The sequence below is a fragment of the Suncus etruscus genome, chromosome 10 (genome assembly GCF_024139225.1).
Source record: "Suncus etruscus isolate mSunEtr1 chromosome 10, mSunEtr1.pri.cur, whole genome shotgun sequence".
In the NCBI taxonomy this organism is placed as follows: Eukaryota; Metazoa; Chordata; class Mammalia; order Eulipotyphla; family Soricidae; genus Suncus; species Suncus etruscus.
This window is the reverse complement of record NC_064857.1, coordinates 47352593-47378249: the sequence shown is the minus strand read 5'-3', so window position 1 is coordinate 47378249 and position 25657 is coordinate 47352593. Positions and strand designations below refer to the sequence as shown.

The following is a 25657-nucleotide window of genomic DNA, read 5'->3' as shown; positions in this document are numbered from 1 at the left end:
TTTGGAAGGTAAACCCTCCCACATAAAAACAAACACTTTTTTAATAGAATCAAGAGACCCAAACTATAACAATCTAAACTTAAAATGGGCCTGTTACACTGGCAGGCCAGCAGGCTAAGGGTGGAGGGAGGTATGGGATGCATGCTGGGAACTATGGTGGAGGGAGGTCAACACTGGTGGTAGGAATGGCCCTAATTCACTGTTACTGTATGCCTGAAATACAACTACGAAGGACTTGTAATTCACAATGGTCTCAATAAAATTAAAAATAAATAAAAGGTTTAAAAGGTTAAAAAATAATTTTTGCTTTTAAAAAATAAATAAAAATATTCTGTTACTGAAAGTGGTAGGGAAGCTTCTCAAATGTTAATGTTAAATGAGTCAAGTTCTTGTTTTAAATGAGCTAATTTTAATGCTATATGTGATATATGTCATTCAATTGTTTTATTTATTATGTAATTTTAATATTTTAATCTTTTAAATAGATTAACCAGTTTCACATGCACAGTGTTCTGTTTCTCTAGCAACAGCCTTTATCGTAGAAACTACTTTTGTTTGATATTAATATAGTTAGGCAAGTTCTCATGGGATTAGTATTGCTATGGTATATATATCTTCTTACATTTTCTTTTCAGGTTTATTTTATCTTTGGATATAGAGTGTCATATAGATGGATGCCATTAGGTCAGGCTTTAAAACATGATCATAAAACATAATTACTGCCTGTTAATTCATTTGCACTTACTGTGATGACAGAAAAAGTAGAGTTACATTAGCTCTGTTGCTTTTTGTTTCCTTGGTTGTTATTTTTTTGAATTATTTTATTAGCCGATTTTGACAATAACAGTTTAGACTCTCTCTCCCTTTCCTTCTTTTTTTGGGGGGTGGGTGGGTCAAAACCAGCAGTGTTCAGGAATTACTCCTGACTCTATGCTCAGAAATTGCTCCTGGCAGGCTTGGGGGACTATATGGGATGCCGGGATTTGAACCATCGTCCTTCTGCATGCAAGCCAAATGCCCTTCCTCCATGCTGTCTCCCTGGCCCCATTTTTTCCCCTTTCTAATGTTTTATCCTTTAATAGACACAGTGGTTTGCAATACTGTTACTGAAGAGGTAACTTGCCTATCACTTTACTTCCTTTCAATTCCCAATTTTTATCCAGAGTGATTATCTCCAACTATTATTGTCATAGTGGTCCTTTTTCTATCTTATACTTCCCACTAAACATTAGTATTGTCCTTGAGTATTATTCTCATACTATGGTTTTATTTTTTTCATAAATTGCAGATAAAGGCAATTATCTGTCTGTCCCTCTCCTTCTGACTTCTTTCATTCAGCATAATCTCCATATCCATCCATATATAAGCAAATTTCATGGCTTTATTTTTCTTAACATCTGCTTAGTTATTCGTTTTGTAGATTTACCATCTGTTCTCAGGAGGTTGGATTATTTCCAGACTCTGACTATTGTGAATAGTGCTTCAATGAACATGGAAGGGCAGATGAATTTTCTGCATTGTATTTTGAGGCCCCTAGGTATACTCCCATGAGTGATATTGCTTGATAAATGAGAGTCAGTCCCTTCCTGCATCCATAACACCACTGGTTGTTCTTGTTTTTCGTGTTGTGTGTGAGTCTCTTGTAAGATGATACCTTATTGTGAGATGATACATCTCCCTTAATGGTTAATGATGTGGAACATTTTATCATGTGCCTATTGGCCATCTGTCTTTCTTCTTTGAGGAGATGTCTGTTCATCTCTTCTCCCCATTTTTTAATGGGGCTGGATTTCTCTTTCTTTTAAGATCTATATCTTATATATTAGCCTCTAATCTGGTGGGTATTGGGTGAATAGTTTCATTCATGATGGCCTTTGTATCCTGTTCATCATTTCCTTTCAGGTGCAGAAGCTTCTTATTTGATGTAATCCAATTTTTTTTGTTATTGTTGTTTCCACTTCCTTTGCCAGTTGTGTTTCATCCTTGAAGACACCTTCATAAGCATGGAGAGTTCTGCTTCTGTTTTCTTCTGTGTACCTATGGTTTCAACTTTGATATCAAGGTCCTTAATCCTTTTTTATTTTTTTTTCTTGCGTGGTGTAAGAAAGAGCTCTGAGTTGTTTTTTTGCACAGTTTCCCCAGACCACTTGAAGAGGCTTCTATTTATTCATTTCACATTTTTTCCTCTTTTATTAAAAAAATGAACTTTTTATATACTTGGAGATCTGTCTCACAATACTTAATCCAATTCCTTCAATCTGAGAATTTCTTTATTCCAATACCATGCAGTTTCAATTACTGCTGCTTTGTAGTACAGTTTGAAGTTGGGGAATTTGATTTCTCACTACAACCTTCCTTTTTTGCAAAGACTGATTTAGCTATCCATGAGGTTTATTGTTTCATATGAAGTCCAGAAATATTTCATTTATTTGTTTGAAAATGTCATGGATATCCTTCAATTGAATTGATATAGTGCTTTCGGGCAGTATTACTATTTTAACTATGTTAATTTTCCCAATTTATGTCTCTGCTTGTTCTTTTTCTCCTTTTCATCTTGATATAATGAATTGTCTGATGTGTTTTCCAGTATACCAAATCACTCTTATACCTAGTCATATCTCTCCTGTTGTAACTCTAATGATTTTTTCATATATAAAAATTCAATTTCATTGGATTAGTTTAAAATCCTTCATATTTCTCTTATGTATTTGGTGTCATGTTGCTTTGACATTATTTTTTCTTCTTTGAAAAAGAAAATTTAGATAATTTACCACCTTAAATATATTTCAGAGAAATTATTTAAGCACCATGATTACAAGCAAGTTTGTAGTTGGGTTTCAGTCATAAATAGAATACTACCCTCATACAACTCATACTTAGCCATAGAATTATCACTTTAGTCCCCATTATTTCTTTCTGTTTCTCTTTTTTGGGCTAGTGACTGTTTTATTTAAAATGTATGTATATGTCTTTTAGGGATGTTATTTAAGTATCTTACCCTGTAATCTTAGATTCAGTTAGTGATTAGTCAAACTATTTATTAATGCCTAGAAATGAAGATGTTGTTCTTTGCTGAGTGCCCTGAACACATCTTTAAAGTACTTTGCTTTCTATTTTCTTGTGCTGAGCCTTAAAGTTAGCTCAAGGAGAGAGCTCTGAACCTCTTTGTATCCATCCTGGCAAATAGTGAACCTGACATTGGGTCTGAATTTTAGAAACAGTCATTAATTTTTCTGAGTCTGTATCTACAATCATTTTCTGAACCTCCCCCTGAAAACTCTGATTAGACTATTTAATATTTATTTCAGCCTTTTGTCATGTCAGACAGTTGAATCTTAGACAAGAGTTTTTAGTAATTTTCTCTGAATGCAAACAATTTTTAGGCTGGATAATCTCATAAATCAGGTCAGATAGATAATCTTCTGGGAACATGGTTTTGAAAAGTTTATTCTGATCTGCCTCTCCAATGGCTGCCACCCAGCTGTTATAGTTGCTGGTTTTTAAAATTCCTACCGTATTGGTGATGAGGGGTGGGAATGAATATAGGACAAGTTAAAAATATCACCAAGTTCTTCATTCATGCCAAATTTAGATATTTTCCCCAAAAAATTATAAGTTTCTATAATTTTACCTTAATTTCCAGAGTTCTGCAAATATTTATTTTGACCTTTTGGGCCAATTTTTCTTTGCTTTTGTGAAAATTGGGGGGTACTCTCATTTTTAATTATGTCACTCACATTTTTATTTATGCTATAATAATATTGTTAAATGCTAGCTCAATTAATGAAAATTGATGATAAACTGAATGCGTCTTCAAATTGTTCTGAACTTTTTTGTACTTAAATTAAATTTTTGTACTTAAATTTTAGGACTATGATGATGGATATGGCACTGCTTATGATGAACAGAGTTATGATTCTTATGATAACAGCTATAGCACCCCAACCCAAAGGTAAGAAACCATTTTAGACCTGATTCAATTGTAGTCTCTTTGCTCCAACACATATATGTACACTGGGGAAAATATAATATATAGAGCATTTTCATAATCTATTTTTGTGTCTTTTTGCTAGAATCACAATATGCTTACCAACTAGCTAGAATTACTCTTAACTTAAAGGGTTGAAACTTGGAGGAATACAAAGTTGGAAAGATACATACTCTAAGAATTTAATGTGTTCTAAGATTGTATAGTAGCTAGATTTGTAACTGTTCAAGTCCTAAATCCAAAATCATAAGATATGTGAAAATATCTTATATGATCAGTACCTAGCTAAATAATGTCTAAAGTTTTATTTTGTATTCATGCAGAAGTTTCATTTTTGAATAGCAGTGATCCTGTTTTCTAACAAGTTTAAATTTCCATTTATAAAGATTAGGATAATTTTTATCTGATTTCTAGAAAGTGTTCTCCTAGATAAAACTATTATCAGATAAAGTAGAGCTTTGTGCTTATCTCTTCTGCTAACACACCTTGAGGTTCATTAGGAAGTCAGTGATTATTCTATTTAGAACCTTTTTCTAAACAATTAGAAGCATCTTTATTAGGTTTAAAATTTATATGTGCAGTACAAGATGGACATACACAAAATATTGGCTTACTGCAGCACAAGTAAATAAGTTGCTGATTATTCTGATGAAATATAAGTCATTTTTGTACATATGATGCCAAGTCAAGCTTTGAACAGGTAGGAACTATTTGAGTACTGAGTTATCTGGTATATTCATAAAAATTGTCTATAGATTATGTATGTATATGTATTGCTCTTGATAGATACTTTCTTATGTAACTGATAACAATGAGGTTGAAAGTTACTCTGAACTTTCTCAGTTCTTTCTGTTGGAAAGCTACTTCCTTGTATATCTTTGAGGAGTTGACACACCTGGCTGACTGCAGATAATATATATTTTTTGATAGTACTTTACACTTAGTATCTCATAATTGTGTGCCTCCAATTCTGAAGTTTAAATTGTAGCCATAATCGCTCAGCTATTTGACAAAACAATTATATAGCCAAATGGATAATAGTGGTATAGTTATATTTATTCTGTAAAGAAAAACGAAGGACTAAATTTAAATGTATACCTACTGTGTGTACATGCACCCTAACACCTCGTGTATTTGTTCTTCAAAGGCTCCAATGATTCTATTTGGTAAATAGAAATTATTACCAGTTAGTAAATATGAAGACTAAGATAAATTTTAGTGAAATGCATGACATTCAAGATAATATCTAAACACTGTGTTGTTTTTCTATATTTGATATGAAGAACTAAATTTCAAAGTGTTTGTTTTTCTAGATGTTATGATCTGTAAAGAAGATGTTATCTCTTGTGAGTCAGGAGAGAAAAATAAGACTAAATTGAGCATGGACTGTAATTCTTTCCTTACATGTCTCTCTTAATACCATATTTACAGCAAAACTTAATACATCTCTCTTTTAAAATTGACAAAACTAATTTTCAGACTAATTCAGAATATGAATTTAGAGAGTTTTGAAGCTTTTCCATATTAAGCTACAATCATATTTTTACCATGAAAACTCTGAAACCTACATTCTGGGGTAATTTATTCAGCCAACATAAATGAATGCCTGCTATGTATTGTGGTTGATGCCTGAAGTAGGATGATTCTTTAGATAGGAACTTTGTCCTTGAAAGACTCACAGACTAAAAGGAACAAATAGAAGCATTTAAATTCAGCAGGAAATAGAGTGATCGCCTTGAGAGATTGGAGTGAAAATGTCAATGTCTCTCTAAGTAATTATGTTAAAGCATGGTCAGTTATTCTAGGGAAATTTCATGAGAAAATGAAGTTATCACCAACATACAAGGAAGGGTATTTTGCAAAACAAAATGTAGACGATTTAGAGAGCTATAAAACAGTGTTATTTGGTAATTCTACATCATTTTTGTAGGTCACTATAATGCATAGGATAGTTGAATTAATTAGTATATCACCTATCTAAAGAACTGAGACGTCATACTGTAATCAGTAGGAAGCCACCAAAAAGTCAGATATATTGGGGAAATATGTCAAAATTTGAGATCAGAGAAATTAAAAAATGATAGTATAGAGGTTGAATTGACAGATGATAAGCTTAGAGGCATATACCACTTAAGAGACTGGTTATTATTATAAATTATAGACTCGTTCTTAGAGAAGTCTTGCTTAAAGAAACATCTTTCATAACAGCCAGTATATCTTTTAGAAAGAGATAATTTAGCACCATAACCCATCTTATCTGAAATAAGACTAAAGAATTGTATGATAATGCACACTGACAAATAGAGAAAACATTGTTTGGTATTTTGCATATGTTGTGATCTTCATAGTCTTTAAATTGAAAAACAATCCTTTTAATGAAGAAGAAAAATGGCTGATGAAAATTCATTGACTTGCCTAAAGACTTAAGATGCAAACTTATAAGAAACTGAGCCAAATGTTTTCTACTGTCAGTCTAATTGTATATCATGCTTCACACTTCTCCTAGACTTGCTGAACAGCTGTTTTATTGTATAATGCATCCTCTCTATAATGGAAAAGATGACGAGATGGTGTATGATCCCCTTGCTGTAGTTAATATAACCACTAGAGGTTGTGGGGCTTAAGAACCAGAAATCAATTTTCTCACAGGTTAGAGATAGGAAGTTAGAGGTAAAACTGTCAACATGTTAAACCTTCAAATGATCGTTTTCTTGTTGAACCCTCACCGGTCTTCCCTTCCTATAAGTACATTTCTTTTTTCTTTTCTTTTTTTTTTTTTTTTTGGTTTTTTGGACCACACCCGTTTGATGCTTAGGGGTTACTCCTGGCTAAGCACTCAGAAATTACCCCTGGCTTGGGGGGGGACCATATAGGACACCAGGGGATCGAACCGTGGTCCTTCCTTGGCTAGCGCTTGCAAGGCAGACACCTTACCTCTAGCGCCACTCGCCGGCCCCTATAAGTACATTTCTGCAGTGTCTGAGTTTCCCAAAATCTTTTCTTATAATGACAATAGACATATAATTAAATCAAGACACTTTTTAACTTAATTACCTCCATTAGGGTCCTGTCTACAAAATTATAGGCATAAACAGTGAGGTGTACATTAGACTAAAGTTTTAATAGACGAAGAGGAGCACAATTTAGACCCATAGAATACACTAGAAATTAGAATTAGCAAATCATTTGAATAGTAAACTTTAAAATCATGCCTCGGAGTGAATAACAAGTATTAAGCAGGAAATGATCATACCATCATCTTCATTTGGTTTACCTCGAATTTGCTATTTTGTAATTGATACGTATTCCACTGGGGTAGTCACCAGTCAAAGAGTGTTCAGCTAATCAACACTTGAAATGTAGCTAGTCTATTTTCAGATGTTCAGAGAAGCACAGCAGTTCCCAGTAACAATAATAATGCACAATAAATGTTATTTATGTAAATTTTACTTTGTTTACTTGGAGTTTTTTAATTGGCTGCTAAAAAGTTTAAATTGCAAATGTTGTGTTTTTTTAAATTTTATTTTATTTTTCTGAGATAGCAGCTGTATCCCTCTAGCATAACAGCACAGTCACTGTCTCAGAATTAGGACACATACATCTGGGTTAAGCAAAGCAGTCCACAAGAGACAGAAAGTAAATAGAATGTCAACTCGTATTCGTGTTTCTTTAAGTTTTTGTTTTAATAATTTGTGTTGTTCATAAGATATATTATGACTTATTTCACATGTAACACTGGAATAATTACTGTTACAAGCTCAAAACTGGTTTCCTGTCTGATGTGTCCTTATGGACATTTGAAAATACATGATAATTAGGTTACTGGCAGCTGATTGGACTTTGAGCCAGTTGCTTCACCTTTCTGTAGTTTAGTTAATACAAAGCATAACTTCAGTTTCTTCACTAAAGGGTGAATCTGAAGGTTGAAGGAGATGGGAAAACCCAAAGGGAACCATATAGAATTAGGCAGCAGGGAGATAGCAGAAAACTAAAACTACCTACACTGAGTAAAATCTCTCCATCCTCTTCTCCTCCCTTCCAGTTGTAAATTGCTTCCATTTCTCCTTTTGCAGATATGACTATGAGAAACAGGTAGTAGTAATTTTAGCAAGATGGAGCCACTAATGCCTTAATTAAAATGGTTAGTCAGTACTGATATGGGTTTTTTTGTGGGGGGAGCGGAGTTGGGACCCACCCAACAGTGTTCAGAGCTTACTCCTGGCTCTGCTCAGAAATCATTCCAGGCCAGCTTGGGGGACCATATGGGATGCTGGGGATTGAAACTGGGTCTGCCGTGTGTAAGCCAAATGCTCTAGCCCTATCCAGTGTGCTATTGCTCCAAACCCAGTACAATGCTTTTAAATCAGTAAAATGCAGTTGATTAGGTGAACGATCTTAGCCACTTGGAAACAAAATAGAAAAAGACAGCCTCATGGTATGGTATGGCTGCTTATTGCTGTATGACAGGGTTTCTCTGACTTAAGATTTCATACATAGTACATATTTTCTGATAACATTTTATCTTAAAAACCCCTTCTCTAGAAGGTTTTCCAAATTTGGGTTTTTTTTTTTCCCCCACTCAATATTGAAATACCTGTTTAAAATTAGAATACAAGTATCCCTGCAGAATGATAGGAAATTTAGTATTGTTCAGCTACATTTCCCCATTGATTTTTGTAATGATCTCAAGAGTGGTAATATTGTAATGTAAAGCAAGCATTGTTTATCTATCTCCATATATTTGATGATGAACAAGCTGTCAGCACAATTACTCTGAAGAGAAATAGGAACTATTCCGTAACATACTGGAATTAGAATGGACTCAAAATTGTTATTGATTGCTTCCAATAGATACACAGTTTCCAGATAGTCCTAGAGAAAGGGGAAGGGTCACATGATAAATTGCCCCAGCCAAAGGGACTGTCCCTCCCCTAATAATATTTGAATCTTCACAGAAAGAGAAAAGCACTTTTATTTGATGGAAGAAAAGTCCATTGTTTGATTGCATCTGTAGCTACTTAGAGCATTTGTATTGTATAAAGACTGTAGTTAAGAATCCTATGTTAAGCTCTGGAAATTGGCTAAATTTAGTTTAACTTGACAATGTGTTGGGTATTTTCATTTATCTTAATTGTATAATTTTTATGAAAAATCATTACATTATCTCTACTTCTGAAAAATGACCAAGCATGGGAAGTTTTTCTGTATAAGGAAGGTGTCAAGGTGGTGGCATTTAACTCTTCTAAAAATATGCAGCAAAGAAGCTTTTGTAATGGCGGTTTTGTTTGACTTAAAAAACCATTATCCAGTCGAATTTTCTTTAGTATAAAAAAATCATTATTGACTTTATAATGGCAAAAGTACACCTAAGTCCTTGTATCCAACTAGGCAAAGTAATAGGATCTGTCAGAAGCTATAAGTACTCTTGGTGTAATTTCAAATGCCAATTCTGAGGAAAGCAATGAGATAAATTAATGTTGCCATATGACCTACCTTCTAGTTTGTTTTTTCTTTTTTGGGCAATGCCCAATAATCACTTCCTAAGAGCTGACCTCTGGCGATCTGGAGATAATTTTGAACTGGAAATGACAGCTTATTGTCCTGAAGAAAAATAGTCTCACTTAATTATGTCTTTAATTGCTTGGTAGAAGGATAGTATAGGGGTTAAGGTGCTTGCCTTGAACATGGCTGACTATTGAACAATCCCTACCCTGTTATCTGTAAATCCTGAAGACTGCCAGGTAATGTGCAAAAAGCTCAAAATATATATATATATATATATATATAGATATATAGATATAGATATAGATATATATATAGATATAGATAGATAGATAGATAGATAGATAGAGAGAGAGACAGAGAGAGAGAGAGAGACAGAGAGAGACAGAGAGTAATGGTGTCCAACACACTTCGCGATCCTATTGATCTTGTCAATTTTCAAAGAGCAGTAAATCCAGGTTACAGGTTTTTTAACTATTGTATGTGTAATCAGTTTACAATTGCAGTGACCAGATGTAAAATTAAAATCCATGAGTTATGATCTCATCCCACATGCTGTGTTTCTAGTCCCTTAGCAGATGGATCTGAAGAAGCTGGGTAGCAGCAAAGAAATAATACCAAGCCAGTCAGGAAAGGATGTTCATGACATCCCTGGCCGTCTCCTCATGCTCTCTGCCTTCCCCAAAAGTCAGAACTATTTCTCTTTATTATCCTGAACCAAATACACCAGGGGGCAGGGCAGAGTGGTCCAAGTGGACATTTACATATCAAAGAAAGAACTTTTAGGAAGGAGGAAGTTGGGGAGCACCTTGGTTTGAGTTGGTAGCAGGGTTTCATCTTAAATTTACAACCAGATTTTAAAGCTACTGGGAATTTTAATTAATAAACATGAATGAAAATTATCACTATTACTCATGATAACATGTTTAAGGTGTAATGATTTGAAATCACTAATTGGAGAATAGATATACATAAATGACAAATTCAAAAATTAGTGCACTGATGTCAAGATTTGGTAAATACTGTATTTAGTATTTGCTTTACCATTTAATTAAGATCGAATACTATATCTCACTTCTTAGAGTACATATGTGACTATGGGTCTAATTTTTTTTTTGCTTGGAATTTTGAACTTTTCTTTTAATTATGAATATAAATACTACATACAATTTTATAATAATTTTTATTTTGACCAAAGTGGATTACAAATCATTCACAGTAGTATTTTAGGTACATAGTGACATTGAATCAGGGGCATTCTCACCACCAATGTTGTCTTCCTGCCACCACTGTTCCCAGCATGCATCCCATATTGCCTTTCCTTTGCCTCCTCAGCTGCTAGGATAAGTGGTACCTTCTGTGTCTAGCTTGTTGTAGATTGGGTATTTATTCTGTTGTAGTTGACTTTGGATTTGGTGTTTAAGTCTGATCTTTTTTTATTTCTACTCCATGTTCATATGCCTGTTTGGTCTTGGTAACCTCCATTATTTCCCCCCTGAATTTGTGAGGCAGAACAAGATGGTTCAAGTTATGTGGTTCTGTTTGAAGGAAAGAAAAAAAAAAAACAAAGAAAAGGGTGGGGGCAAAAATTTTAACAAGCAAAAAATGGGAGGAGGCCTTCTAGAGACTATGAAAATCGATTTAACGAAAGAAAAGGTTTGAAAAGGAAGGAAAACATAAAAACAATACAAAAAATCAAACCCCACCAAAAAAAATCTAAAGGAATAAGACAGCAAATGAGTCCTTGCTAAGCATTATTGGCTTTGTTAGATTATCTCATTTATATTATTTAAATAGCAAGAATCTCTAATTTGTTCAGTCCTTAGTTATATGTCAGAAAATGGGAGCTTGGCCATTGCCACTAATTAGTAAATTTAATGGGACACAAAGCCACAAAACAGGCCACATAGCATGATCACTGTGAGATCATGCCCATATTATTATTATTTTTGTTTTCTTAACTGGAAGGCAACTTATGCAAATATAGATCCCTGTAAATATAAACATTACCCATGTTCCTTATTCCCTACATGAAACCTTCATGCACAATCTATGGCAATGCAGTGGCAGGTCAGAGGCATGATAAGTGCTAATAAATCAATTGCCACTGTCAGTTCACTCTTTAATGTTCTTGAGAAAACATGAGATCTATCACTGAGGAATTGTAGGATGATGGTAGTATGTGAAAACAAAGTCCACTAGGGAGATGTACTACATCATTTGGATTTAGTGCTGCCATCTGCCTAATAGTGTTGAGAAAACTTCAGTGGTACTTATGATCAGCCATTCATAGCAGTGACAGATGCTGCCGGGAGGTAAGTATCAGGGAAGGAAGCCCGTTACTAAAATGTCGATGATGTGACAGGATTTCCAAAGTGTGTGTACTGGCTATCAGAGCTCCGATTTCAAATGTGCTTTACATGAAGTATAATGTCTTTGGTGACTTCAGACACTCACAAATGTTTTATTCATCCATCTTCTCTAATCTCCCAATGTTTTTGTTAGTTGTCGGGATTTCCCAAATTAATAGCAGACTATTTTTAGTGAAGTAAACAACTTTTGCATAACCCTTGACTGTCAGAACTAGGTGGCATGGTCTAAGAAGATGATAATAAAGCCAAGATTGTGAATTGGAATCCTAGTTTCTCTCACTTCCTAGGATATGTTATTTAGGCCTGATTACACTGTTCTTCGTTTATTACTTTACCTATAAATGTTGGTTATTGTACTTGAGTTACAAAATCATGATGAAATAAAATAACAGGTCTAAATACATAGCAAAAGTTCGATAAACATTGTGCTTAACTAAAATAGCAGGTAACTAGGTAATTCAGTAAGTTTACAATACTATACACTTGGGTTCCCCACTGTAGGTCTAAACATATTCCACCCTTAAAAAAGTAGGCGATGACTGTTTTATCTCCATGTTATATAGATACAAAACAATGAACTTCCTTAATTATGAAACTGCCCTGATATTTATAAAATAGAAGTATCTCCACTGTGATGAGAACACAAGACTCTTTAAATTCTCTCTACTGCCTCTCGAACAGTTGTTGTTAGGAGTTATTGAACTGAAAACTTCGTCTTTTCTAAAAAAAAAAAACTCTAGTTGTCAAAAGAAAAATTGAAGTTACTTGTTAAGTACAGACAGTTTATAATGGACAACTTAAACACTCTTGAATATTTTAATATCTAGCCAAATTTAATTTACTGGATTCAAGTTTAGAGGTTTAAAATAATTCATATTAGAGATCGTATTTTTCTGTAATATTTGTCATATTTGTAATATTGTGTTTGTAAGCAATGTGATACTTACCTTTTAGGTTTTTTATCATGTGTTTATGTTTTGTTTTTCTGCTATGTTAAAAAAAGTATGTGCTCCCAATATATATTTACATCTTGGATTACACTTTAAATTGGAAAGGAGTGTTTGTTTTTACTTTTGTCAATCATTTCTTAATTTGATATTTTTTCATTTGCTTGGATTAACCAAAAATAGTCATGTCCACAGATAAACAGGAAATTAATCATAAAAATTTCTTCTACCCCATAATACAGACCATCTAAAAGAATTGTCAGTTGCATTTGAAGAATTTGGTGTTCATATTATTAAATGGGATTGATTATATGCTCAAATTTTGGCATTGAATTGATTAGTAAGAACTGAATATAGTCTCAGCCATTGCTGAATTTTGGAACCATTTGGTCACTTGTAAATGTGTGTGTGTGAATGTGTGTACATGCACATATACATAGATACATAGATACACATACCTACAGAGTATCTAAAATATAACACTTGAAATAGTATGAAGCCTATATATATATATCTATATATCAGGTTAGTCATTTATGTATATACATTTATATATACATTATATTATTATATAAATAAGTATATATAATATATGATATATATTTATATACAATATGTTAAATAAAATATATTTTACTTATACAAAGATATAAACACATTTATTATGTTTATATGTAATGATACCTTCAATAAAATTGGGTAAGATGTTGTTAATGAGATGAAGAGACAAACAGGCCTGGATTTGAATCATGTTTGCAGACTGCTCTGGTCATATAATGGGATTTCTGTTAGAGCTTTCCTGTCAGTAACATGAGGATGATGGTTACAGTGACTATTCATAGGCTGGTGTAAAATTGAGTGAGTTAATATACCATATGTCCTACAACTCTCTGGATAGTGATTGCCCCTTGGATTATTTGAAGTTTATGATCAAGGAAATGTGCTTACAGAGGGATGATTAGCGTGGATTATAAATTGAAAGCAAGAGAATTTTGAAGGAGAGGAGTATTCATTTTTGACAGTTTATAATCCTACAAAGTATAAAGGCATTAGTGTGCTAAAAGTTAACTGTAAAAGGGATATGTGAACTATATTTGTCATTGAAAGTATCACATTAATAAGGCTTGCTTGAACTGACCCAAAATATATTCCTGTAAAGCCCCTCTTATGTAACCAAACGTTATATTGAATTGTTCGTGTATCTTTTCTTTTTTATTAAGCAAATGTTTTTTTTTTTCATTACTTTGGGATGAGGGGATGAGCCATACCCTGTGATAATCAGGTTATTCCTGCCTCTAGAAGGAATTATGCCATATGGATACCGTATGGGATGCTGAGGATCAAACCTGGTGTGCCACCTGCAAGGCCAAAGCTCTACTCCCACTGGATTATTACACTGACCCCTTTGGTGGATCTTTTATACTTTGCTTGTTAATATATTAAATTGATCATAAGATATCAATTGCAAAAATAAGTTTAATGTTATTAAATTATAAACCATAAAGATACATAGCTTTGGGCCCGGAGAGATAGCACAGCGGTGTTTGCCTTGCAAGCAGCCGATCCAGGACCAAAGGTGGTTGGTTCGAATTCCGGTGTCCCATATGGTCCCCCGTGCCTGCCAGGAGCTATTTCTGAGCAGACAGCCAGGAGTAACCCCTGAGCACTGCCGGGTGTGGCCCAAAAACAAAACAAAACAAAACAAAACAAAAAAAGATCCATAGCTTTTTCTCAGTTTTTAAGATATGTTAGTCATTTGGAATATCCATGTGAATTGAATGCAATTCTTTTTACATATTTCTAAAATTATTCAGACATACATTTGTGCGTTTTAGTTGCCACCAGTTCTTTTATGTTTTTTTTTTGTTTGATAGCAGTCCTAGCTCCTTAAATCAGTAGTTATTTCATCCAAAAGAATTTTCATCTGCTTTCATTGCCTTGTACCCAGTTCTATATTTTTATTAAGTAATTAACCAATACTCAGCTTCCAAATATTCTATTTCCCTTTACTCTCCAGTAGTGCATGCTAGACTTCAAAGTCTAAATTCTTTTTTACAGCCAGTAGTCCCTCTCAGAGCAGGGCCCTTTTGTATTGTCTTTGTGTCCCCATTAAGTAGTAGAATATTTGTTTAAAAAGAAATCTTTTTGGTTTTAGTTTTATTGATGATATTTAAGAGTTTAGGTCTGTTTTTAAAGTTTCTACATTGAAAATACAATAAGAAATCTGACACCATTGAAACTAATGTGAAAATGGACATAGTTTATAAAGAAAAGTTACTTATACACTATTTAAAAAAAATAAGATAGATGGTACAACAGTAGGGCATTTGCCTTGCATGTGGCCGATCTAGGATGGACCTGGGTTAGATCCCCCAGCGTCTCATATAGTCCCCCAGCCCTTGAGCAATTTCTGAGCATGTAGCCAGGTATAACTCCTGAGCATCACCAGGTGTGGCACCCCACAAAAAAAAAAAAAACCTGATAGATTGGGACCAGAGCACTAGCAGGATGGGTAGGGAAATCCAGGTTTGATCCCAATCAGGAATGACTACTGAGCACTGCTGAATTTGGCCAAAAACAAAAAACACAAAAAATTCAGGTTAATATAAAGTGAACCGGCACTTACGTACTCAACTGACAAGCAGTGTAACCCCCCACCATATACCCCTTTGGTCCTCTGGGTACCACCAGGAGTAATCTTTGAGCATAGCTGGGTATAACCTCCCAAAAGTAACAATAAAGAAAACAAAGAAAATATTACTGGGATTCACCACACTTTCTAGAATGACGAATTCTAGAGCACCAAATGTTGGCCAAACTGTAGACCACTTGTAACTTATGACTCAATCACATATACAAATGACATAAATCTAAATTACTTTGGTATTTTCTTTTCAAAAGTTAAACATATGTTAGCCAGGAGTATTGCTTAGCATTAGAGGATTTTACTTGCATGTGTGAGTCTTAAATTTGATCACTGGCACTGCAGAAAATAAATAGCAGTAGTTGCATTCCTAATAATTTTATCAAGGTAAATTATGATATGTATCAGGGGATAAAATCCCTATATTCATGGTGGCTTATTTTTAATAGCCAAAAGCTGAAACAGCCTAGATGTGTCCTTCAATAGAAGTACATTGTGTATGCTGTATCCCTACAATAGGATGCTACTTAGCTATTAAAATGAGCACTTTTAGTAGCTCTACTGAATAACTGATGAAACTCTCTCAGAACATATTTTTAAGTGCTTCTATAAAATTTATTTTAAGGAATACATTACTATTTATAAGTCCATAACTGTCACCAATAACTGATAATCATCTTAGTAAGCAAATCCCAAGGAAGTGAAGGGAACAAGCAATGTGTTGACTGTTCCTGGGAAAGTAATATTTAGTCCTTCAGTAAGCCCAACACCAAGATTCCCAAGAGGTTTTATAAAATGTCTAAAAAGCAACAAACTACATTTTGAGAATTAAATACAGTTGCTATATATAATGTAGCTTAGTTTAAACTCTACATAAGAGTTTATGTAGAATTTATTAGGAGTGGGGGCTGAAGTAATTGTTATGCAAATATGTTCTAGATTTACTCTGGAACCACTTAAAATTCATTATATATTAACTTTATGTTATTTCACAAGGATGTGGATAATCCCACCCAAATGCACTTGGCTGGAGAGGTCCTACAGTACCCCATAGAGTTCCCCAAGCCCAGAAGTGATCCTTAGTGCAGAGCCAAGAATAAACTCAACACTGATGGCTACGGTCCAAAAACAAACCAAACAAAGAGTTTGAATAGTATTCCTTCCAAACACAATTATTTCTGATATAAATATTTCAGATAAAATCTGCATTCACAAATGTTCTTAGAGCACAGTAGATTTTAATAAAAAATATATTTTAGCTTAGAGCCAGGAGTAACCCCTGAGCACTGCCGGGTGTGACCCATAAACAAAAAAAAAATTTTTTTTTAAAAAAGCAGATAATGGCTTTGACCCATCTATCCACATCTGTGTGTTATCAAAAATGGTCTCCAAAAGAGACCTCATTATAGCACATGGATATACTGGTTACCAATACAAATTCAAGATTAACAAATCATCTAATGAAATGCTGTAAACTGCTCATACAATGTGGATAGATTATTTTACATCCTTATTGAAAGCCTAAAAATCCAGTATCAAATGATTACATGCTGTGGCACAAAATATATTTGGACTCAAATATTCAAAGAGATAAGTAAAAACAAGAATTTTCCCTACATTTTGTATTATATATACACACATATATTGTAAGTATTAGATTAAAATATTATATTCCTGCTAGAATAATCATCACCAACATTCCAAGTTTTCTCACCTGGGAACTCCATAATTTTTTCCTCATTCTTAAGACTTTCTCAATTCCATCTTCTATATTTACAAAAGGGGTTTTACTGTATTATGAACAACCTTGAACCACTGTGTTTAAATAAAGTATTTTTAAAAAATAAATATTTATATTGATAGAACCCCTTATGTATAAGCTAAAACTATTAAATTAATTAAATAATATAAATACTAAAAATATAAAAAATAAAAAGGGGTTTTCTTTCATATTCTCACCTATTTTGTGGGGTTTCTATTGATGTAATAAATGTGTTAAATCACCTTTTGCTGGAAAATGTGAAAAATTGATTGTTTTCTTATTTATAAGAAGTCCATTTCTGGGTATGAGAAATAGCGCAGTAGGTAAGGGCACTTTTTGCTTTGCATGTGACTAACCAGGATTTGATCACAAGCATCCCATATGGTCCCTTGAGCACCACCACCAATGATCACTGAGAAAAAAATCCAGGAGCCTCACAGAGTGAGAAGTAACCCTTGAGCACTGCCAGATGTGATGCAAATGCTTCCCCTAAATAATATTTAATTTTTTTAGAAAGAAATCTTAGTTCTAGGTGTTATTGAGAACATACTGAAATTAATCAACAGCTATAGAAAAAATATGCTAAAATTATAATCAAAAGAGATATAAACTCTGAAGGCACCATATAACAGGTAGGACATTTTCCTTTTACATAGCTGACCTGAGTTTGATCCCCAATATCCCATAATGTCCCCTGAGCATTGCCACAGCATATGACTCCCTGGGGATGAGGGACAATAAAGCTTTGTCTAACTAAATCCCTGTTCTTTGTTGTCTGGTATTCTAGCTCAATTTGTATATAAAAGCATCTCCCTATATACTGAAAACAACAAGGACTAGAGATATGTAAAAGATAAGGACAGACCCAGGGAAGTAGGTGTTGGGGAAAAGATGAAAGCTTCTTGAGTGATAGTGATGAAGAGTGCTCCCTGAAATGACAAAAACTTAAGCAAAGGTCCTAATGAGATGAATTCCAGTGAACTTCAGATCGAATTAGGTAGAAAGATAATAAGAAGAAGAGGGGATATATAAATTGTCAGGAATTCCTTCTTAATCTAGGAGTTGGGATTTTTGTCCTTTGATCTTGGTTCCAACGCCAGTTTACATCTTGTTATTTCTTGTCTCAGACTAATAAAAAGAAAGGAAGAAAGCCACTTAATCCTGTCCATTTTGTTTTCCTTGGACTCCAAGATGGAGTTGAACTTGGAAGAAGGGTAGAAGACCTAAGAGGGAACCCCACTCTGAATCTATTGAGACTGGGGTAGGGGCTATCCCACCATAGTAGTTTTTTTTTTTAATGGAGTTGAGGCATATGGTGTTCATTCTTCCCTATTACTAATATTCTAAGTTATATCCATAAATGAAAGCATTTTAATTGGTTTTTCTCCTTTGCCATATGTTGGTATTGGGGTCAGGTTGTGGTTTTTTTTTTTTTTTAACTTTACCCTTGGAAAATAGGATGAATCTTTGGCTAATAGACATCTTAGGTGCACAAAATGAAATGCTGTGAAAGCAATTCAGATGGAACTGACAGGTATGAGAATGGGGCTCAGCTGCTTCTAGCTTCTTGGCTGATGACAGTCCTGCAATAAATAATCAGAAACTGGGAGAAATGATAGAAAATGTCAGTTTAAAGTTTTCACTTGTCAAAACTAAGATAGTCTTATCACTGAGCCATTGCTGGACCAAATTATACCATTTAGCCTTCCTGTTCATTGAAAAACATTCTTCACTGTATTTATAGATTTTTAGGTTGAATAGGGTTAGAGCATTTCAGAGCCAAACTTTTCATTCACCCTGATGTTTGTTTGTTTATTTATTTATTTATTTATGTTTGGTTTTTCGGGCCACACCCTTTTGATGCTCAGGGGTTACTCCTGGCTAAGCGCTCAGAAATTGCCCCTGGCTTGGGAGGACCATATGGGACGCTGGGGGATTGAACGGCAGTCCTTCCTTGGCTAGCACTTGCAAGGCAGACACCTTACCTCTAGCGCCATCTCGCCGGCCCCCTAATGTTTATTTTTAAAGAAAGCTTAATTTGGGGTAGAAAGCAGTTGTACAGTCCTTCTGTTTATTGGTCTCAGTTAACTAGTCAGTGACAGGTTAAACAACGAGGGGCGGGCTGAGTAAAAGAAATGCAAAAGAGTTAAAATTCTTAAAAACTGTTTCTTATATTTCTGAAGGATGGGAAAGAATATCTGTCAAATGAGATCTCTCAGGTTTGGGGCAAATACATAGAGTTCCCATTGGGTAACTTTCTCTCATCAGACTTGCTAACTTTTAAGAACTTAGCTCTCCTTTTCCTGTGAGATGAGGCTGATGTCCTTTCATTTCTACTCTGCAGTTGTCTTCTCTGAAACATGGATATGGCTAGTCTTGTCACAGGGTGGGCTCTAAGCAACTCTTCTAGAGCAACACAACATGTATTTTAGATCATTATTCATATTATAGATTCCTAAAGTGTTTACCAGCTGAGCAGGATCATCATCATCATGAAACTAGAATTATTGGAATACCTTATTTCCATGACAACCCAAGATGATAATTTCCCAACCAAAAATGTAGAGCCAGGAAGAAAAATGTTATGAGTCTGAAGGATTGACTAACAGTAATGGACAAATTACATAAGTACTGTATCTGCCCAGAACACATCTCTCTTTTATTAGGCATTCCACACCTCTTGGGGTGTGTGTGTGTGTGTGTGTGTGTGTGTGTGTGTGTGTGTGTGTGTGTGTGTGTGTATATACACATATACATATATATATATATATAGAAGGCACTCTGTTTATTGGACAATTGCTAGAAATTGTTAAACACCTTTATTAGAGAATTGAAAAGGGACCTTTGATAGTCTGGTAGCCTAATGCTTTTTGTTTCTAAGCTGTCACCCAGGTAGAGGTTTCTTTCATTTTAACTACTCCTTTATTAATTATATTTAATTCAGGGGGTATTTCTTTGGATATCATTTATATTCACCCTGAAGTCTTTCATTCTGACTGTTTTTTCTTTTTATTTTTTGCATACTTGCTTATCTGCATTACAGTGGTGGTGATTATTATGATTATGGACATGGGCTCAATGAAGAGACTTACGATTCCTATGGTAAGTGATTGGTTAGAATAAACTGGTGACAAAGGAAAGGATTATGGGAGGTATTTCTTGAAGAGGAATTTAATACATTTTGGCCCTGAATAAGACATTTCTCTTAGTAAATCTGTACATATCTCGCTCATTTTAGAAACATCTTTTTAATATTTACCATTACTATTTGAAGAGTAAAGGCTTTGGGAAAATTATAGAAAATCAAATTCCAAATATAGATTTTCGTTTTAGATTGATTGCCATGTTCTGATTTTCTCAGCCACAAAAGATTGGCCAAGCTGCAAATACTTGACAGACTGTGTTTTTGTTTTAAGTATCTTTGCGTCATGGTATTAAAGGAAAATGAAACTATTGAATCTACAGCTCTAAAGGCATTTTAGATGCCACCCCCTCTTGATATTTTAATTCACTCCCAATCACAAATACTCTAAATTATAGTGAAAGTCAGTCTTCAAAGGTTACAGGAACATTGACCTGAAAAGATGGAAAGTTTTATCAAGCTGGCAAGAATATAGCAAAACCACCTTTTGATTTAATGGAACTTGTAGAGATGCTAGGGAAACAGCATCCCAAGTCTCAAACTGCTGTCAATGACAACTTTAATTACAAGAACTGGGAAAAAACAGCCTAATGCTGGTGAGATGCACCTTCGCTGCAAGGCAGGAAGATCAAAGAAGTTGAAGCCTCAGTCATTTGCAAAGCTCTGATGAGTGCCTGGTACCCAGCGCACATGAAATAGGATTCCGGTTAATGGATGTTATGACATTTTTCTGAACATAACTGAAAAGCCACTTTTCAATGTTTCTTTTGAAGTACATTTTGTTATATCACCTACCTCAAGATGTGATGACCTTACAGTGGACATTTTTGTTGTTGTCATTATTCATAACACTTAAGAAAATACCTTGGTTTGCTGAATGCCATCTACTTAAATTGAAACAGGTTAGCTTGAGGGATTGACGTTGATTATATGTTTGTATCAAAAGAAGAGGTCGTTTTAAGCATTTTTCTTTCACGGATTTTTTTTTTTTAAATTGGTCTTTGTGGACACATAGCTTTTAAACTGCTAGAAAGTTGCAGCATGGATGTTAACTCTTTGCAGTAAAATAAAAGTGTAGATCTCTCATTGAATGTGCTGAAACTGAATTTCAGAAAATAAAATGCCCTTTATTTTTTTTTTAACATTTTTATTTGGTATAAATTTAATTTTACAAGTGAATTTGACACAGTATTAAGTATTTTTCATATTCATTGTAATGAGTTAAAAAACTTCTACAAAAGAAACATTTGCTTCAAAAATGAAGACCCTGTGAAGATTAATGATTAATTAAGGTTAATTGCATCTTTACAATTCCTACTTCTCCAACTTTTCTGTCTTTGCTTTCATAATTTTTATTTGTGTTTGCTTTTGCTATTAAAAAACTAAGTGATCTTTTTTCCAAACTTTGTTCCATTTCTGTTCAGCATAACGGTGAATTTGGTGGGCTTTTTTCAAGTGAGTGGCCAGAGGAAAATTTTTCTGAAAATTGTAATTTAAAATACAAAAATAATTTTTTTCCACAATGATAGGCTTTCTACTTGTATAATAGCTAATTTTAACATATTTATACTTTCTATAAGATAATTCCATTATGTATATATGTTTGTTTGTGTGTAGTTCATCTGCGGCCTATATCATCCATATAAAAATCTATCAAAACAAAGTCAGATTCTGAAAATGAAGCCAGTTTGGCCCCTAGCAGTGCTTTAACTGTGATTTTACTGATTTTAGGGCAAGAGGAGTGGACTAACTCAAGACCTAAGGCACCCTCAGCGAGGACCACAAAAGGCATCTACAGAGACCAGCCATATGGCAGATACTGATTGTACTGTCTGATGTTGTGAAATAGCCAATCTCCACCAGTCCTGTAAACTGTTCAAAGTAATTGTTTTCTATGAACAATCCCTTTTTAAATAAATCAAATGCTTAAAGTCTGAATGGATGGAACTTAAAAAAATACTTTGTTGAAACATCAAGCTGGGCAGAAAAAAAAAGACATGTAAAATTTTGTTATTTCCAGTCTGTATATGAAAAAAAATAGGTCATCCAAAGGAAAAAAATAACTTTGATTTAACTAGTGTTAAAAAATAGGTTTACTAAATATGTTAATCCATCCTTTTAACATAAGCCTCACCTTTCATTTTAAAGGTTTCCATAGAATTTAGTTATTTTATCTTTTAGCCATATGTTAGTTATTTTTTCTCTTGCCAACATGCGTAAAAAGGGAAGCCAATGACAAGTGCAAATAATGTGTTATTCTTTTGTAACTCAAGTCTTGAAATGTTCTGTAGTGTTAAGCAAAGTCTCCTTGCTTGATACTAAATAAACTTTTGAAAGAAATTTCGTGTGTGTGAGCTAACAGTTTCATGTTTTTCTTATTTAAAAAGGCCTTCATAAATAGCTGTAAACAGGGCAAGAATTCATTTAACAACGCTCGTCATAAAAGGGTCACACTAAATATTGTACAGCTTATTCTAAAAGTGGTATAAAATTAAATGTACCATTATCTATACTCACTGTAGGTTTAAATGCTGTTTAAAGAGTCCAAATGGTTATCAGGCTGCTCTGTGGCACGTTAAAACTACGCAAACCAAATCTTGTTTTAAAAAAAATGGTTTTAAAAACAGCTACTGATTTTCTGAAAAAGATGTGATCAGTTTTCATCTTGTTGAGCATTTTTTCACTAGTGCAACTTTGGATTTTTTATGAGAATTTTGGTACCTTAATGAACACCTCGCTCCATGCTGGACGCAATAAGCACAAAGCTTTTAAAGACATTCTGACTTGACTAATTGAGGTCGCACTCGCCAATGCAGAGGATGTGTAAGCCTTAAACGGTCTTCATTTTCAAAGGTAAATAAATCAAATAAGATTTTAATCTCACTTAATTTATCTTAATATAACTAATAAAACCAGGAAGATTACAACTTAGCAAGTTTCATTATCCATTTTAGAAAGGTTTTAAGAGCACCTAAATTCTCATTTTAAAAAGTTTAATTTGTTTTAGTCATCTAAAAAGCCTTAGCTTAGTCATTTTAATTGGGGCCAATTATTCCCATTAAACAAATGTAAAATCTCATAACTAGTTGTTTGTAATACATTATTTGGTTAGTAATTGAGGGCACTTCTTAAAACTGACAAATATTTAATAAAGTTATTCTTTAATCATATGACTTTTGAAATTGTAGATTATGTAAAATGTTTAATTTTTATTTCTGAGGGATTGCTTTCTCTTTGAGTAAAAAGTATTTTCTTTTATTAGGAAATATCTGCCATCTTGCAAAGTCAAAGGAACTGGTTTTGCACCTAGAGCAAGAAAAAGTAAGTGCCTTTTGTTGCAATTATTTTTATGCACAGTGAAAGACGAAGACAATTTCATGCTTATCTAAAGTCACATAGAAAATTTCCCATGTTGGTTTCTATTACCAGCACTAGTGATTATGGCAAATTAACTCCTCCAGTCAGAAAGGAAGCTTCTGGCTTCCTTTTTGTAAACAAATCAGACCAGGTCAGCTTTGTTTAAACCGTAGAGGTCAGAATCTCAGATGCTGGCAGCATTTAAATAATCAGATCATTTTCTTCAATATAAATATACTAGTCTAGCCAGTATTTATATTTTTCCTATTAAGCTTAACATTGCAATTTACTGAGTTAAATATATCATTTGATACTCTAATTTTATTTTTTTCCGGACAAAAATAGGTAACAAACCACACAAATGCTAGACATTTGGGAGAATAATTACCTTAGGATTATAAAAGTAAAATATCTTGTATACTGCTAACCTTTTTCAGTTTTTGTAGAGCAGATTATTGTATAAGAAATGTTTAAGCTGTCATCCAGAATTAATATTGTTTTAAAAGTCTAGGATCTATGAAGAAAAATTGTTACTAATTTGACCTTTCCTGGTTATATTTGGTCAGAAATCCATAGTTCTATTAGAACATACTTGGGTTGTAAGTCAAAAATATCAGGAGCACTAGAAATACTTGTGATTGCAAATCTCTTAGATTTCAAGCATCCCCCTCATCCCCCCACATCCAGCCCTCCATCTTTTATTTGGCCTATGCTCTATCAGTCCTATCTGAACTGAACATCATTTACCACAAGAACAATCTTTCTTTCCCTTAGAGCATATGGCATTATTCCTCCAGCTTTCATCCTCCCCATGAAATTCATTTATTTTTCATTTGCCAGACTTTGCTGAAAAGGAGATCTACACTAGATATAATGTAGGCACTCAAAAATCTATAAGGTGTGGACCAACTTTCAGGAAATTCTGAATATTGATGGGTATTAGACTGACTACAGTGCTAGCTGCTCTTTGTTGCTTTGCCCATAGAAACCATATTCACCCCTCCCACTTGGCACTCTGGAAGAGCTTTAGTTTAGTTTCATCAGATTTCTTATTTTTGTATTAATAAGAAGACATTGGTTCCAAGTTGCCTTTATAACAGTGTGCTTATTGCTTTATATAAATTATTTTATTGAATCATTTATAGATTGTGTAAATTATAAGAATGTAGAAGAATATGTTCCCACCATCTTTTTAGAACTCTTTTTTAGTTTACGCAAGTTAAAGTAGTGTTAGCATATATGGTATTGGTATATCAAGTTACTGCACCTAATCACCACAGACATTAGAAGTATCCTCCACCAATGTTCTTTTGTTACTTCCTCTTCATTCTTCTCCACCCTTCCTCACTGCTTCATAATGGAGCATTGTAACACAAAGCCAAAGGTTTGTCATTGTCTAATACTATCCACTTTCTTGTTCTATTACTCTCTGTATGACAGATGAGTGAAATCAGCCAGCATATACCTTTTCTTCTTCCGCTGGCATACTTTGCTTAATTTAGTGCCCTCCAGTTCCATCCAAACTTCTATCACTGTTTTATAAAGGGAGGCATGTACGTTTAAAGAAATGAAGAAGTCACTAAGGAAACACATTGTAAATGGTTTAGCCAAGTTCTGAACTATTTATTGACTTTAATCCAGCGTTTAAGTCCCACACAGCTGTTATTTCTCTGGTTTTAACTTGAGCTCTCCCTCTACCCTAAGTTTTTCTAATAGCAATAACTAATTTTTCTGTTACCATTTACTCCCAATGGTAATTTCACTCTGTAACAACACTGAGCTCTGGCTAGACTTTATATTTAATAACCATCTTTACTCTACCATCTTCTGCCCTTGCCCCCTTCATGTTTATATTTTGAATTTTTGTATATCCAGGGCACTCTAAGATGAATTTCTTTGACTTCATTGACTAAGCATCTGCCATGCTGCAAATAGTGGACATG

At 33.9% G+C, this 25657-nt stretch overlaps 1 protein-coding gene across 2 annotated transcripts in view; it reads left to right on the top strand.

Annotated features, from left to right (window-relative positions):
• The window catches only part of KHDRBS3 (KH RNA binding domain containing, signal transduction associated 3), a 183372-nt gene that overhangs the window by 145162 nt on the left and 12553 nt on the right, over positions 1 to 25657 (top strand). Inside the window, exons 7-10 of one of the 2 annotated variants that reach the window (XR_007499602.1) lie at positions 3870 to 3952; positions 20259 to 20317; positions 22089 to 22238; positions 23620 to 23678. Coding sequence is in view for 1 of the 2 variants with exons in the window: in XM_049781985.1 (XP_049637942.1) it covers positions 3870 to 3952; positions 20259 to 20317; positions 22089 to 22180 (234 nt within the window). In the remaining variant the exon portion in view is untranslated. Of the gene's footprint in view, positions 1 to 3869; positions 3953 to 20258; positions 20318 to 22088; positions 22698 to 23619; positions 23679 to 25657 lie in introns of those variants that run through there. The other variant, XM_049781985.1, reaches the window with a different exon arrangement.